The sequence below is a fragment of the Hyposmocoma kahamanoa genome, unplaced genomic scaffold (assembly GCF_003589595.1).
Source record: "Hyposmocoma kahamanoa isolate Upper Pololo Valley unplaced genomic scaffold, ASM358959v1 89, whole genome shotgun sequence".
Classification (NCBI taxonomy): domain Eukaryota; kingdom Metazoa; phylum Arthropoda; class Insecta; order Lepidoptera; family Cosmopterigidae; genus Hyposmocoma; species Hyposmocoma kahamanoa.
Genome location: NW_020654520.1, coordinates 1,685,456 through 1,702,972, shown reverse-complemented (window position 1 = coordinate 1,702,972; position 17,517 = coordinate 1,685,456). Strand labels below are relative to the sequence as shown.

The 17,517-nt window shown below is 40.9% G+C and overlaps 1 protein-coding gene across 3 annotated transcripts in view; it reads left to right on the top strand.

Annotated features, from left to right (window-relative positions):
* Nucleotides 1-17,517, top strand: part of LOC113236165 (verprolin-like) — a 52,509-nt gene that overhangs the window by 30,942 nt on the left and 4,050 nt on the right. The window contains exons 1-6 of one of the 3 annotated variants that reach the window (XM_026472174.1): nucleotides 3,814-3,926; nucleotides 5,628-6,183; nucleotides 6,341-6,581; nucleotides 6,667-6,981; nucleotides 7,051-8,190; nucleotides 8,280-8,456. In XM_026472174.1, coding sequence (XP_026327959.1) covers nucleotides 5,756-6,183; nucleotides 6,341-6,581; nucleotides 6,667-6,981; nucleotides 7,051-8,190; nucleotides 8,280-8,456 — 2,301 coding nt within the window. In that variant the 5' untranslated portion in view covers nucleotides 3,814-3,926; nucleotides 5,628-5,755. Of the gene's footprint in view, nucleotides 1-125; nucleotides 393-686; nucleotides 871-3,813; nucleotides 3,927-3,977; nucleotides 4,375-5,627; nucleotides 6,184-6,340; nucleotides 6,582-6,666; nucleotides 6,982-7,050; nucleotides 8,191-8,279; nucleotides 8,457-17,517 lie in introns of those variants that run through there. The other 2 variants (XM_026472172.1, XM_026472171.1) reach the window with 2 other exon arrangements.

Genomic DNA, 17,517 nt, shown 5'->3' with positions numbered 1-17,517 from the left:
ATAATTGTTCTTGGTTGAAGTAACAGTTCATTTCATAAATCTCATCCAAAGTACCTGCAAGTTACACACAGCCTGAATTTGAATAAAAATAAGTTCTTGAATAACTTCTATTTACTGACTTTCAGGAAAGCGAGTCTTCCTCAATATCAGCATATTCGATTTCGGCTACGGAACATTCGAGAAAGGCGTCCCTTTAAACGTCACCGAAAGCATCCCTGAAGACAACTTCCTCGAGGTTCAGGTCGACCCGCAGACTACGCCCATCCGGCCGTTTCTTACTGCCAGCATATTGACCAACGGGCTCTTCGTATCGCAATCCGAAATGATCAGATTAAGATTTAGGACTGGAGAAAATGTGATTGGCAAAGGTTTTTTGGCATATTTTAAAACAAGTGAGTAGAAAGACGATGTAAAGAATTTCTATATTTTTTCGTTATTGCTAACCATTGACCTACGTTGCTAACTAAAAAGTACACTTAGGATAAAAACACCAAATGAAGCATAATACTTTTCGGGTTTTAATACGGGAAATAATAAAAATAAAAAACGCCTTATAATTTAGGCAAACAAAGTGGTCATTAGAATCATTGCTCGTAACAATATTCAGGCACTGTACTGTACCTGCTTGAATACAAACCGATTGTTACAAGAATAACTTCATGTAGCTGGTTAACACTTGATTACAGTAAGCTTCCTAAACGTAACACACGTGGTAGAGCTCCGGAATGTCCGCTCCGGTCGACTGTCACCTCCGAACTGGCCAGCCGCGCCCCCGCCACGGTCAAAACTGCGCATGCGTCTATTGGCTCCACACTCCCATACGCTGACGGTGGCTATCGCCCAGACTAGACTTGTCGCACCGGATAACAATTCTCCTTGCGGGGAAGGGAATGGGTGGATTGAGGCAAGCGATGATAAATTATTAACAAAAGCGTTAAGAGTTTCGGAAATACCAGAACCTCTGTTACATGTTACGCTATGTTACTTTAACTTATCTCCAGGTAAAGGACAGCTACACAGACAACAACGGCACCCAATGGACTTTGTGTGAAGTGGATAGAAACAAACGGAAGGTACAGCCGACTGCTCCCCTAGTCATCCACTCGTATCTCCACGCGCTTACTATCACCCAGTTCGCTGGAGAGAAAGGAATCAACATGGACGTGTCGTTGCTTGTTAACAAAGGTAGGACGTTACAATTGCAAGAAACCAGTAGGTCCATAAACTGAAACGTTTTGTTCTTGTTTCTTGTCTGTTCTTCTTTTGAAATGTTCAGCTTCTCTTTACGTATAATACAAAACTAGAATCGAAAAAATGGTGTGGTTAATTTACGGATGAAACCGAACTTTGTTGTTTTTAGACCCAGATTACCACAACAAACTGCTGTTACTGCCGGAGGAGACCGGTTTGGAATCATGTTATCCCAACCCGTGTCAGCACGGCGGGCGTTGTGCCTCTGATGACGTTCGGCATTTTTGTCAATGTTCCGGATATTATACGGGTGAGTTGATTTTACACTTGCAAACGGCAAGTTTCCGTCGAAACTTTTCTATTCAGGTTGTTGCCACTCGGTTGTTGTCAATGGGCGTAAGGTACTCGCTAATTATTGCCAAGGTTGCGCCAAATATAGACACAGAAAGTAATGATACCTCGTGCGGGGAGGCTCTTTTCGTGCACTCCCATTTTTTATGATATCTAATGACGGGTCGAACATTCGTCTGTTGACAAGAGCTTTCCTGGCAGGATCACAGTGCTCAGAGCTTTAAACAGAAAAGATTTGAAGGCACTGCCTCTGCTATGTTGTTTCATCAGCACCTTTAACCAATATATTAGGTATGGTGATAGTACTTCCCTAAACCAACTTTTTCACTAGAAGTTCTACTACTATTCAAATCTGCCACTAACTCTTAGTTATTATAGTTTGGAGACACAGATGTTTTTACGGGGGGGTGAAGGAGTTTATCATCTGATTACACAAGTCAAGTTGTTTATCTATTACGTCTTCGTCAATGGAATCAATTCGTAGTTTGTAAAGAATCTGAATGTGGTACTCAGTATTATTATCTATCACTGCTGATTCAGTTTGATCATCTCGGCAAACGTGAGAAAATTGGATAGGAAATTAACCTTGTTATTGCCTTTTTTTCTCGTAATTCTGACAAATTTTGGGTTTTTTTTTGTTTTTTCTGGATAATGCCTTAAACTTTCAATTTTCAACAGTAGCTGTTTCTTGAGATCTTTTAATTTGGGATCTGAAACTGATAAATACACACTGTCTTCAGGTATATTCTGCCTTCTAACCGCTTGCGAGCGTTCACCATGCGTTTTCGGCAACTGTTCCCTGTCGGTACCTGAGGACGCCGATGGAGAAGCCTTTACATGCGTGTGCGCTCGTGGCTGGCGCGGCAAACGCTGCGCAGAAAGAGTGCGACCCTGCTCCTCCAGACCGTGCAACAACAGAGGTGCTTGTATTGAGAAAGATGGGGGTTTTCTTTGTCAGTGCAATCCATCATGGAAAGGAAAGAGGTAATCTACAAAATGTCAAACTCTTAAATTTAAACTTTTAAGCTTTCGTCTCAAAAGATCGAAATATGGACCTGCTAAACAGTTCTTCATGTCTTTACGGGAAACTAAATTTTTTTTACTACTTTAGATACCCATCAGCCCATAAATTTCCTACCAATGTTCTCTGGGAACGGACTATTAGTAATGACAGATATCATTAAATGCCGAATTTTCAACAGATGTGAAATACCAAATCCAAGTCCAAAAATTATCAGTCTGGGTACAAGGATGCTAAATGAACCGTTCTGGCTGGGACTCATAGCGGTATTTGTGGTGCTCGGTGTAATTGGCTTGATCTGGTGTGCCAAGAGACATTTCCCCGAGAAGATTGAGAAACTTCTAGCTGAGGAAGCTGATAGATGTGCCAGGCGTAAGTACCAAGTCAATTATGCCTGTAAATTTTAGATTTACGAAGCAAAACTGACTACCGATAGTTTAATATGTGCTATATAATTTAGGTAAAAGATTTTCTTAGAACCAGGATACTTTCATGAAAAGTAAAGGCAAAGGAATTCAGCCAATGTCGGTAGTCAGTTACACAGCCTAAAGTTGAAAAGAGATGAAACTTGGAGGACAAATCTTTAGGCTCAACCAATTGGAGAATTTAATTTAAAAAAGGCTTTTTTACCAATACTTGGACTTTTTCGTCAGCACACTTTCAATTCAGCTTATCACTGATTTCTGATAAAACACAAGATTTTGAAGCTTTTTTGGAGGAAAGAAATTGTAGGTAGCCACACCGTAGGTAATATATCTTTGCTTTATATTGTCAGATTGTTACTGCATTGTATTTTTGGGTACCTACGCACTGTTTCTGGGATGGTAAGGACGCTAAAAGCGATTTTTATTACTCCAATATATTCTTTATAAGTAATCTACTTGACGACTTGACTTTTTTTTTAAGTCTCAAATTCCTGGAGTGTGCATGATGCAAGATTTATTTTTACTAGATAAATCGCAAAACTTCCCTCTTAAAATCCCGAAGACATTCGGAACACTAGACTGACTGCAAGATTCGAGTTGAAGGATTGGTGTAAGTCTTAAAAGGACTACCAGACGTTCCATTGCGCCTGGACATTCCATTATTATGCTTCGGAAAATATCTTGTTAAGAAAAACTATCGAAAAATTTTAACATCTCTAAGGTTAGGGCTACTACCTGCTGGTAAATGAACAATTTGATTCTTAGCGTCTCGATAATGTAGTTTTCTTTGTGGAATGTTCCGGCATGTGAAAAATCTGGCATTCCTATGTGTACGGGGCTAGCGGTGCGGGCAGGCCGGCAGAGGTACGCCGCCGTGCCGCAGGCGGAACGCTGACCCGCGACGTCGGCGCCCCGCGGCGGGCGCGACTCCAGCACCGGTACGTGCGCGGTCACTAGCACCATGCCACCCTAGTCGGACATCGTCCTCGTCATGCAAACATCTCAGATACCGAGCTCTGGGCACTCCCGATCTTCTGGAAAGGACAGTGACCCGGGACAGGCTAGAGTTCGGGAGCTGTCGTCATGCGGTCGTTAGAGCCGAGCCGGCGGCAGCCAAGGCCGCGCTTCATCGGGTGTTGTCCCTTTCAGCCGCGACGCTGCGCGAGGCGTCGGGCGCGGGTGGGGCGGGGGGCGTGGCGCCGGCGCGCACGCTGCTGACCCGGCTGGGTATCCGCAAGCCGTCGGTGTCCGGCGTCGCGCACCCGAGGGCCGCGCGCACCTTTAGCTTGGACGATCTGTTAAAGCCGCCGCCCGGACGTAAGGAGTGGAGCGAGGGCGAAGGGGCCGCGCACTCCGCAACACCGAAACCGCAACACGATCAGACTCGTACATCCCTCAGATTCGATACCGCCGTAGAGTCACCCCCGCGTAGATTTAGACCGCTAGATGTACCTCACCCCGATAGAGAACCGACTCGCCGGCGCCGATAGACCCGCCGCTAATAGAGATTAGAGTTTAGAAAAGTTTTAGAACTTAGCTGCGATTGTCGCGTCATTGTAGTAGCGAGACATGTGAGATCATCTGATGAAATAAAAGTAAAATAAACTCGAATGAGTCTCTCCGGATTTCTGAAAAACTGAATATTGAATGCGCTAAATATTCACGATACGACAACACTTAATGTCACTAACACAAAATCACTTTTCGTATAACACAACAGATCTGTCAGTATTTTGGAAACCGGCAAGTTATTCTTAGCTAATATTGTTCATCAAACCTATTAGTTCATTGCGTGTTCCATTGAAGCATTTGTTATGAAAGTTGCGGAGCGCGCGGACCGAAGCCAGCACTGAATGTCCCGCTACTGAATGATCGATGTGGAATGCTGTAGACTTTCGGGTCTCTTCAAATTGGGACTTACTATCACTGTTGTGCACCATGACTTGCACAGATATTAAAGCATTTCTTGTAGAGCGCTCCTTCCTACGTTAGCACCTTTTTAGGTCGTCCAACTATTTGTACAGATTTTGTACTGTCATTAATATAAACTATAGACATAATATAATGTTTATGTTGGTACCATTCAAATTACTGCACATATTTTATAAATTTTGAATGTTTAAAACAACAAGTGCATCAACTAGAAATATTTTTGACAGTGCATAATCTATCTGTTTAGCGACTGTTGCTTCCGCATGCTGTCTCAATGAATGTTCTGTGTTTTATGTACACGTACCTAATTACACTACTTCTTATCTCTTCTGTGAACTCTGCAATGTCCATAATATTCCCTTTATTTTGTGTAATAGTTTAATATACTTGACCAGCTGTGTTGTTAATATTAATATTGTATTTCTGTCTAGAAAATTTGTAAAGAAATAACATTAATTACTACCGTAGAAAGAAACAAACTAAAACACAATCTAAAATTGACTTGTTTCCAGTCTACCTTGATAGCACCCTAAAGAGTTGGCTTCCATTAGTTGCACTAAAATTTTTGTAACGAAGGCATGAAGACCTATTTTCGTTTTATTGACTGTCGCTGAAAGAAGATTACGTAGCTTTGTCTTGAACGTCGATGTTGTAGCTTAATTTATACACTTTTAAAATAAAATTATTACATTAGACTTTTGAAACAGGGAGTCCATCACCAAGAAAGAAGAGAAACAATTCAACGCCAACAAGGAAAAATGCAGCTGAAAAGAAGCAGATATTACAACAACTTATAAGTCCCGCTACAGCTAACGATCATTCGAAAAAAATAACCATGGGAGAACTTATTCAGATGTCTGAGAATAGGACGTTAAACACAGTAGAAAGTGCCCCTGCGTTTATAGATTATGGAATGGAAAACAGAGAAACGTCTTTTGCTAGTGAAGCATCGACGCCATCCACATCTCCTTCAATGAGACACATATCAGATCCTAAGTTAGAAAAGAAAGTGACATTTGCCAGGCTTTTGAACAGAGTCTCTGCTGAAATGAGTTCAAGTTCAGATGCTGATATGATGAACACAATTGCCATTCCGATGGCAGTTATCGCTGATAGAGGAATGAGGGCTAAAGCGTCGAGTACACCTCCTTCCCCGGGTGTAGAAATCAGATCGCCGCATAGTACATCGAGTAACCAAGGAAGCGATTCTATGTCTAGTTTAGATTTGAATTTGGCACATGCAGCTTTAAAGAAATATTCGAGGTAAAACTGTCTATTCATTGTAGTATAACATTACGCAATGCTATGATATCTTAGTTAGAAACTTTTAAATAAATGACACCTTTTAAAAAACTATAGAACACATCTAAAAATATTTTTACTTGCTCAGTGGCTTTTAACAACGGTTAATTCATTTCAGAACCCCAAAAATCTCCAGCGCAGATTCAATCCTTGCCATGTTCCGGAATTTTTCGGCGTCATCAGCCGCAATGGCTTCTAGAGCGTCTTCAGGCGGAGTTTCGGCGTCTAGTACTCCGACTGCTTCGTCTCCTCAGGATGACACTGTGGATGGCGACGATATATCATTAGCTTCTTCGCATATACCTTCACTTGCTCCGGACTCACCAATTGCTAGGCCACACAATACAATAGAAATACAGGTTTGTTGTCTGTAATGATAAACATGATTCAATACCAGTCATAGTTTTTATTAATTTGGTATGAGTCTGTATTTATCTGTTTCAGGTCGTAGATCCTCTCAACACACACAAGTCTGTATCATCCGGCGGCAACCTATTGCACCCACCATCAATTCTTCTCGAAGTTCCTAGCGGTATCAACAAGTGCCTTTCTCCCATTCGCGAGCTTCCCACTCCACTTCCGACCCCCTTGCCTACTCCCCTCCCTACGCCTTTGCCTTCGCCTCGGTTGCCCAAGAGAACAGAACAGATTATAAAGAGTGACTCGACAATAACATGCATCTCTCCCAGCGAGGACGAACTTGATGAAATAAGATGCGAATTTAAACCTGAGCGACCAACTTCTGGACTGAGATTAAAAGTAAAATCTCTTACAAAGTTGTTTAAAATAACTTAGAATAAATTTATAACATTAATTTATTTTTTTCAGCTACGTCAACCAGCAACAAGCACAGATACGCCAACACCGTCCACTCTAGTAACGGATTCCCCAAGTCCGAGTTTTACACACAGTCAAGACTCCGAACGAGAAATGTCTTCTCCGTCTCCCAACCCACCTACTTTACTAGTACCCATCTTAACTATTGAACGGCCGTCTCCTGGATCGCCGCCTCCTAGACGTACTCCACCACTTTTAGAACTACATCCACCGCCTCTAATAACTGTTACTTATAATGCTAGCGAAGAATCTGATGAGCCACTGTCGCCACGGCCTCCGCCACCAACAGGCAATATGTGCTATCTAAGTCCATTCTCCATGTCAGCTAGAGGAGAAAGGGCACCTTCAGAATCAAATCTTTCTTCGTCCGGGTACAGTTCCATGGCTAGTCCTGGTCCTTCAAGATGCGGTTCGAGTAATCCTCTATGTCCTTCTGAAATGGAAGATCCTGGATCCGGAGGTGGCGGTAGTGGATTTCAATCAAGAAGAAGGCCGTTAATGAAGACTAACTCAAGTCCTGCCACATCGAACGATGACTCAAATGAAAGAAGACGTGGACGATCAGATTCGGAAACGCTATCAGATGATCCATTATTAGAGTCGAACGACGAGGGTATTGGAACTGATGAAAAAGTAGATGACGTATTACCATCCAGCGCTAAAGAGATGGAAACTTTAGTCGTATTAAAAGAAACGCTAGATATACCCCAAGCGACTTTATGCTCCCCAAGTGGAGTGACCAAGTGTTCTATAGTAAAATGCATTAGTGTAGAGAGAGGCTTAGATGAGAAGGCTTGTTTGAGACCTCCGACCTTACTTTCCGACTGCAGTCGACCGTTGAGTCCCGTTAGCTCACGAAGCGAAAGTCCTATGAGTGACAAGACAGGTTTGGGAAGGTTTTCACCGCAGTTTTATGGTCGGCAGTTACCGTTTACTGATTCTGATGGATTATACGACTTTCCTAGTTCCGATTGTGTAAAAGGAGGTAGTTGTAAGTCGGGAAGCAGTACTCAGAGGAAAGCTGGTAGAAGAAGAGACAGGAGAACGACAAGAACATCGTCTCACGAAGTCGCGGGAACAGCGAAATCCACTCTCCCACATATGCCGCATTCGATGCACAACTTGCTTGAGGTAAGTGAATGTACGATATTAAAAAAAAGCACTTGCCAGAGTAGAAGAACAAAAGGTTTCAAGTTTTGCATCAAACGTTTGTAACTAAGGTGCCAGGCAGTCGCGATGGATCGACTCGTGGTCGTAAATCTGGTCGTCGTCGGTCGCGCTCACAAGCACCCGCGCCGCCATCATCGTCCTCCTCAGAAGATTCCGTGTCTAACGCTTCGGTAGCCTCCGTCGCCTCTGCCAGAGAACTCAGAGTGCCACCGGACTTAGAAATGCAGGTAACAATCGCCTGTTCATTTTGTAACTTTTAACAATACCCGCACCATTCTGCGGCGGACATAGAAGGTACACTGTAGTATACTAAATACAATGCACTGTAAACTAATATTAACACGCTTACATTTTTTTCAGAACATTAAGCTTCCCCTTTGAATTTAATTTTGTAAATCTCACTCAGCTGTAATACTACATTTAAAATAGAAAAATCACAAAGAATTATTGAAAAACATAATAATAGCAGAAAATAAATAATAAAATAGTAATTGTAATAATAACCAAAATTGCATGAATACTACTCATGCGCATCATGAGAAGGAACACAATAAACATATGACACAAACAGCTAAAATTTAAACTACAAATAACAATTAGGTGAAGAAAATAATCAATATACGGAATAATAAATATCATTAAATATTTTGACGACCTCGGTGGCCAAACGCTTTGCACTGTGACGTGAGATGATTAGTGTTCGGTTCCCGGTAAGACTAATTTGGGAAATTTAGTAACAGTAGAGCTCCTTGTGAAAGAGTTCGTCCATGAAAGTACTGCTACTACCTTATTTCTGCCGCCAAGCAGTGAGCATTACTGGGTTCCGTTTTGAAGGGTGCTGGTGAAATTACAGGCACTTAGGACTTGTCTCAAGGTGACAGGCGCAATGGCAATGCCCTTCTATTTAAAACTCTGAGTGGCACTGCAACTGTTATGGACAGGCGTAGTCGCTTACCACCAGAAGCACGATTTGTTCGTTCCATCACTTGGTAAAGTCACGGTCAGCCAGTCATTGCTTCTCAAGCCAGTCACACCAAGCATTTTACATTTAAATGTACATAGGTTATGTATAACTGATACACTTCCATTAATTCTGTATAAAGCACTCGCTTTACTTAATACGTTCATAATCTACGAGCAGCGTAAATCCTGGCATATTATATAGAAAGATGAGCTCTATTTATTCAATATTTCACTACATTTCACCAGAGTGAAAATGCTGTATTCAACATTATATCTAAAAATATGAGATAATTTTCCATATTTTTTGTCACAAACGTCAGGCGTATTTGATGGGTCGTGTTATTAGAAGCCAACTTGACTGATGGCACCGATCTAGTCAGCTTTGAGCACAAGTTGCGAGCGAAATTCTTTCTATATGAATTCGTTTAGTATACCAGTTTCAAATTTGCCTAATAGCTTTTGATTATTATTATTTATTGAGCATTAGCTGCAAAGTATGTCCGATGCGAGCCTGAAGGCTAAGTGTGGGTATATGTAATGGTGCATTCCCTCGGCCCGTAACGTCAAACACGTCTGTCGTTATATGGGCGAGTTCGCGAAAAGGGCGAGTCCGGGTGGCCTCGAGCCGACGCAAGGGCGGCGCGTATTCGAATTTGTATCGAAAGCATAGGCCGCGCGAAGCTTTGAAGTAACCGACCAGCGGCGGATCCGAACAAGCCCGGGCGTGCTCGAGCGGCCTTTTTTCCTCGGCGCGCTTTCAGGCCAAGAGAAGCCGCTTTAACAGCGTCCTGGCGACTTCTACTTCCAAAGTCGCCAAAGCGCTGTATCATAAGATACAAAAATGTATAAAATGTAGATAATTATTAGTATTTATGTATTTATTTGTGTTTTGTGTTTGATTGTTGATAGATTCCTATAGGGGTGGCATATTCTACTAAGAATAAACCCTCTAATAAATAAAGAAAAAAAAATAGCTGTGAAGCTTTTTTTTTTATAATATCAAGTGACGGGACGAACAAGCTATCAGCTTAAAAAGGTAACACCGTTAAATAAACTCAAGCAGCTGCAGCTGTGATTTCATGTCCCAATTAAAAAAAAAACAAAAATATTATATACCAAAATTATCAGGGTCAGCTGTCTGCGTGCGGGGCGCCGAGGTATTTTTCCACTTCGTCCCTCCACCGGTAAATTAGACCGACCAACTGGACGTCTCATGTAAGCCCTTTTCACCGCCCTTTGAGCTGGCACCCTTTCGAGGTGCCCGAGCCAAAAAGACAAATAGTCTTGAGGACTTGATTTCTGCTATGATATTGAATAATTATATTATAAACAAATATTGTAAACCCTCTAATTTTTTTAATATATCTACATATATTTTACGCGACTGCTAGCTATGGCTGTGCACTCACGGTAGAACATGCTGATAGTCCATTCATCACGTACGTGGGGTCGCATCAGTCTAATGCGTGCCTTTGGAAATTTTATACGAGAAAATATAATTTTTCATACGACCCTGTCCTAACATAAAAATGTCGTTGATGACATTTGATATGAACAAAGATCCACCGCACGCAGAAATGGACAAGCGCTAGGGTTCTAGTGCGAGTTTAAATCGCGTTGAAACTTGTAAACGGCCGACGACAAGAGTGGACACTGTTTATAATTTAGTAATTGGAATTTTGTTCAAATTTCATGTTAATATTACAAAATGCGTCTATTTCCTCTTTCAAATCCATGAAAAAGGAAGGTCCTATTGTTTTTTTTTTAGTGGCTAGTACGTGAGAGTCCACATGATTGCGTGGTGAAAATTTAGTGGAATTGCTACTTTTTCGTCTAAAAAAGATTTAGTAGTAGTACAAATCCTTGTGAAGGAGTTTGTCCAAGGAAGTACTAGCACTTTACCCATTTCTTGAGTTTTACTGGTGAAATTACAGACACATGGGACTTTTCAACAATACTTATGTCTCAGAGCGACTGGCGCAGTGGCAGTGCCCCTGAGTGCCCGTCATAAAATAAAAAAAAATTTATTGTATGAAAACTGTAACTAAATATAATAATCCGCCATTTTTTCTTAAAAATTATGTTTTTTTTTTTAAACTTAAATCGCTAGGAACGCCGTTTGTCTGGCCTGTGTCTAGCTTATATTATTATGATTTTGATTCTTATGATTTTTGTAGCCATGTAGTGTTTATTTGTAATTTATTTTCAGTGTGAGCCAACGCGTTTCAGGCAACCGCTTCGGAGACAAAAGTGCCGTAGCTCAGAGGTGATTGTCAATTGCCTGCCAAACACCTTTTGTTACAGGGTTGCTTACGCACCCTTAATGATAAAGTGACCAAACTCGTAACATTTTTAGGAAACAACAAAATAACGGCCTCTTGGTGGTCACACTAGAATGTCATACTGGTGTGACCAAAAAAATTGTTTGTTTTGGTGATCGTATTTAGTCAGCATTAACACCCTATGGGCAAATTTGCTTGACTTATATAATAAAGTACAATCTCGCTCAAAATATAACACAAAGGTTAATTTAATTCATCGAAAAGAATCCGGCGCAAATCTCTTTGATCTCTTTAACGATCACGTATATTTGGTTTTTCAAATATTCATTGGTTTGCTTGCGGCGGAGAACTCTGAAATAACAATAATAATGTCATTGACTTACAAATAAATGGACGACGGGTCTAATACAAAAACCACGAAAAAAATGTCCCAAGTCAACCTGTTCGAAATTTAAATTGTAATGTCATCGCAGTATCGCGCTGTCAGTAGAACAAATGAAGACTAAAGCGGAGTGTCGCGCTCTGTATACGATTTTAGCGCCTTACAAGTGCGGACACTTTTTAGCGCGGACCCGACGTCCATATAATTGTAAGTCAATGAATAATGTGTTAACGTCCCATAGCGTTTATAATACACTACTATTATTATAATAAAAAATCACTCCACAATCCACTTGTACAAGAGACCTGTAAATGGCTCAATAAAATAAATTAGAATAAATTCAAATTCAAATTCAAATACTTTAATTCAGATTTCATCCATATTGGTTAGTATAACAAACAAAAACTTACATACTAGTGTTAGAATATACAAATTCATAAATACGTACTGGGTTTAGGACATACATGTAATTTAGTCCAGTGTTCAAAAAATGAACCCTGGACCTTGCCAGCAACAATAACCACAATGCTATTACCGCTGCCACGAACTCTGCGCATCAAGGATGCCGCTCTTTTTCTCATTATGGCGGCAAATCCGTCTACATGAGCATCGGCGAACATTCCTGACGCGCTACAGAATCGCGACAGCCGCAACAACATCCGGAATATATTATACTATATATAGCTCGATTACCACTGACTGATCTAACTAGATACTGACATAATTGTTCTCCCAGAAGGAGTGCCGGTGGGTAAAAATAATGTACTAGACTCGTAGACGGATCGGTCCCGTGAGTACCAGAAAAATCCGAAATCTTCGAAAAGTGGACTGCATCAGGTAAACGCCTACGCGCGCGGCTAAAGTATAAGACCTACCGGAAAGGTGTTCTTACTAAAAATGGCCGCCACCCTGGTCAGTTTCTACCGGAAGTGAAAAAAATTCGAATTTCGTAAAAACAAGATGGCCGCCATACAAATTGCAGAGCTTTATATCTCGAAAACTACAAGAGGTAGGTGGGGGGTGCTCGACCAAATGTCATAGAGGGCGGCGGGGGTCAACTGCCGGTGACAAATTTTTTTCAAGATGGCCGACTCAAAATGGCGGCCCGAAAAAAAGGTGGTCCAATCCGGCCGAAATTTGGCATGCGGACGCGTATGGGGGCTTAGGTTACAAATCTGCGGTTAGAATTTTGATTCCGCCATTTTCCAATATGGCCGCCATACATGTGAAACTTTCGCCCTTTGGAGTCATTTCTCGCCCAGAAGAAGGGTGGATAGGTACAAGTGATGTAGGAGAGTAATGGTCATATCGGTCATATGAACGTCAAAAACTATTCAACTCCTCGAAATGTGCTCCGCTTCAGGTACTACCCTAGCCGTCCGGCCAAAGTATACGTCCAGGCTCAAAGTGCCCAAACAAATGTTCATACACACCCTGGGCAATTTTTAAGGAAAGTGAAAAAAGTTCAAAATTCGAAAAACAAAATGGCCGCCATACAAATTTTGAAAGCCTCCATCTCGGAAACTATTGGAGATAGGTGACTCGTGTTCGAACTAATATTGTAGAGCACGCCAGAGTCCAACTGACTGTTGAAATATTTTTTTCAAGATGGCCGATTCAAGATGGCGGCCCGACAAAAAGGTGCTCCGAACCGGCTGAAATTTTAAACACTTCCATGTCTGGTAGTTCCTAAAAAAAATATGTGGTCAAAATTTTGATTCCAACATTTTCCAATATGGCCGCCATACATTTTCTACCGTCTAATGTGTTTCGAGGCCTACATCTCGGCGAGTATTGAAGATAGGTGAAGCACGTTCAAACAAATATGATAGAAGATGGTAAGAGCCAATTGGTGGTGAAAAAATATTTCAAAATGGCGGATTCAAAATGGCGGTTCGACAAAAAGGTGCTCAGGATTGGTTCAAATTCGACATCTGGCCATGTAAAGAAGTCCACAATACGAATTTGTGGTCAAAATTTTATTTACGCCAGTTTCCAAGATGGCCGCGCCATACATTTTTTATAGGACAATGTGTTTGGAGGCCCACATCTCGGCGACTATTGGAGATAGGTGGAGTGCGCTCTAACAAATGTGATAGAAGGTGGTAAGAGCCAATTGCTGGTAATAAAAAAAAATCAAAATGGCGAATTCAAAATGGCCGTTCGACAAAAATGTGCTCCGATCCGGCTCATATTCGATATCTGGGCATGTATAGAAGCCCACAATACAAATCTGTGTTCGAAATTTTAATTCAGCAATTTTCCAAGATGGCCGAAACACATTTAAACTGTCTATCTTTTGGCGTAATTTTTTAACCAGACAAAGGGCGAGTACATACATACATATACTTCACGCCTTTTTCGCGTCGGGGTAGGCGGAGACAATAGTCTTCCACTTGCTACGGTCCTGACATACATCCTTCGCCTCATCAACAAAGGGCGAGTAGGTAAAAATTATACAGAGAAGTAATGGACGGATGGATTAGGTGAACATAAAAGGTACCAACACTTTCAAAATGTGTTCCGCATCAGGTCAGACCCCTTAGAATATTAACGCATAGAATGATAGTTTCATATCAAACGAACTGTCACAAGTGAGGCAAAAACCAAATTCATGTAGGCGTAAGCAACTTGTAACTACGCTCGTCGGCACGCACACAAATATACAAATAATAATGCCATGGAATAACATTTCCCTCAAAAGTGGGGAAATTGTATCTTGCTTAACTCATCATTAAGTTGAAGGTGCCTACAGATTTGCCCGACATTGTCGATCAAGTGCCTACAGGTATGGTCGGTTTTGTCGATGAAAAACGAATATAGCACTTATTTCTAAATCCAAGATGGCGGACACGAGTTTTCAAATAAATGCAATATGGGTATCATTTTCGAGGTACTTGGGGGTGCTCATTACGAATATGGCACTCATTTCTAAATCCAAGATGGCGGGCACGATTTTTCAAAAAAATGCTATGTGGGTATCATTTTCGAGGTATTTGGGGATGCTCATTACGAATATGGCACTCATTTCCAAATCCAAGATGGCGGACACGATTTTTCAAAAAAATGCTATATGGGTATCATTTTCGAGGTATTTGGGGATGCTCATTACGAATATGGCACTCATTTCTAAATCCAAGATGGCGGACACGAGTTTTCAAATAAATGCAATATGGGTATCATTTCCGAGATACTTGGGGGTGCTCATTACGAATATGGCACTCATTTCTAAATCCAAGACGGCGGGCACGATTTTTTCAAAAAAATGCTATGTGGGTGTCATTTTCGAGGTATTTGGGGATGCTCAATGTGAATATGGCACTATTTGTAAATCCAATATGGCGGGCACGATTTTTCAAATAACGGCAAGTTGGGTATCGTTTTCGAGGTACGAATATTGCTTTTGTTTGAACTGTCGTGTTTGCAATCTTGGATTTAGAAATGAGTGCCATATTTGTATTGAACATTCCCAAACATCTCGAAAACGATACCCAACTTGCCATTATTCGAAAAATCGCGCCCGCCATCTTGGATTTAGAAATAAGTGCCATATTCGAAACCTAAAACCGAAAATGCCATAAGCAAACATTAAAGAAAATAACTGTTAAAATAGATTAAAAAATCGCTTAAGAATGCTCCCCTTTTAAGAAAATAAAATATTTTAATATAAAATATTTCGCTTGAGTTACGAAAAGAAAGACATATAATAAGCTATCAAAGTTGTACTGGTGGTGCCAACTTTATAGTAGAAACAAATATATACTGTAAATTTGTTGCAATATGTGCTTCAATTCAAATAAAATTAAAATAAATAATTATTCAATAAAGCATGAACGCAGAGCCGTTAAAAGTATTATAAAATAATTAAGTGTCCCAATCACTTACAGGAGTTAACGAAAACATTTAATGTTTATTCAAGTAAATATTAGTTCAAGATGCGCAAATAAATCGAAATTACAGGCACCACTAAAATTTACGTAATATAATTATTTTGATACAGAATAGCAAAATGGGGAGAAAAAAAATTCGTTACTTTGCAACACTTTCGTATCTTGTTGCCGCGAAATTATTTTTCTGTTTTAGTGAATAATTACATAAAAATATGAGTTGAAACGCATTACTTACTTGTGGAATGTGATGTTAGTGTCTATTTTATGTTTGTCTGTTCTATTTTTACACCCATTTACCGCACATTTCGTCATTTTTAGCAAAAAATTTTGGAGCTGTTCGCGGTGCAATTTGACCTTGAGCACTAACAGCCCGCGCGCTCCTGGGAGCCCGTTGGGAAGCCTTTAACTTGCCTCACTTAGCGTGTGCGGGTAGGTTTCTATGCGTTATTATTCTAAGGTCAGACCCCAGCTGCCCGGTCAAAGTATACAATTTGGCTCGGAGTTCTCCAAACAAATTAAAGATTATATTGTATGTGGATTTGACAACTCTGCAAGACCACGATAAGGATCATACGGAGATTTTAAAAGTACCATTTACTAATTTTTACCAATTATTGAAAAGAAACACACGAAGAATGTGGCTGCAATATTGGGATAAAACTAAGGAAAGTAAAGGAAAGTGGTATGCAGAAATACAAAAAGACATACCAATAGAGCCCTGGTATTACAGATTCAAGTACTGCGGCAGAAAGTTCATAGCTGTAATTAATCGCCTGCGATTCGGTCATTGCTTAGTTCCAGCCCATCTTAATAGACTAGAGATTGTAACTAGCTCAAAATGTAATTATTGTTCCAATGCCAATGCTGATATTGCTCATATAATTTTTAACTGTGAAGCTTTTGGAGTGCAGCGGTTGATAATTGTCAGTGAATTAAGTGACATATATAAGTGAAAAATAAATAAATAAATAAATAAACATATCGGATGAAAGTATAGCTGGATTACCACTGTCTGACTGACTGACTGAACCAGTGATTTAGATAATTGATCTCCCAGAAGGAATCGCTGTGGGTCAAAATGATGTACGGGAGTCGTGATCGGATGGCTCCGGTGAGTACCAGAAAAATCCGAAATCTTCGAAAAGTGCACTGCATCAAGTGGGACCCCGGCATCGCGGCCAAAGTATAACACCTACCGGCAGGATCGTCAAACTAAAAATAGCGGCTACCCTGGGCACTTTCTACCGGAAGTGAAAAAAATTCAAAATTCGAATAAACAAGATGGCCGCCATACAAATTTCAGAGCCCCGTAGCTCGGCAAGTACTGGAGATGGGCGTGGGGTCCTCGACCAAATGTCATAGAGGGCGGTGGGGGTCAAAAAATTTTTTCAAGATGGCCGACTCAAAGTGGGGTCTTAAAATAAAAGTGCTCGGATCCGACTGAAATTTGGCATGCGGCCGTATATGGGAGTCCACAATAGGAAACTGGGGTCAAAATTTCGATTCCGCCATTTTCCAAGATGGCCGCCAAACATGTGAATTTTCTGCCCTTTGGAGTCATTTTTCTCCCAGAAGAAGTGCGGGTTGGTAAAAATTATGTAGGGGAATTATGGTCGGACAGGTTTGATGAGTATCAGAAGGTAAAGTAATCTTCGAAACGTGCTCCGCATCAGGTAGGTTCCCAGCTGCCCGACCAAAGTACGCGTCTTGGCTCAAAGTGTCCTAACAAATGTTTATCCACACTCTGGGCAGTTTCTACCGGGAGTGAAAA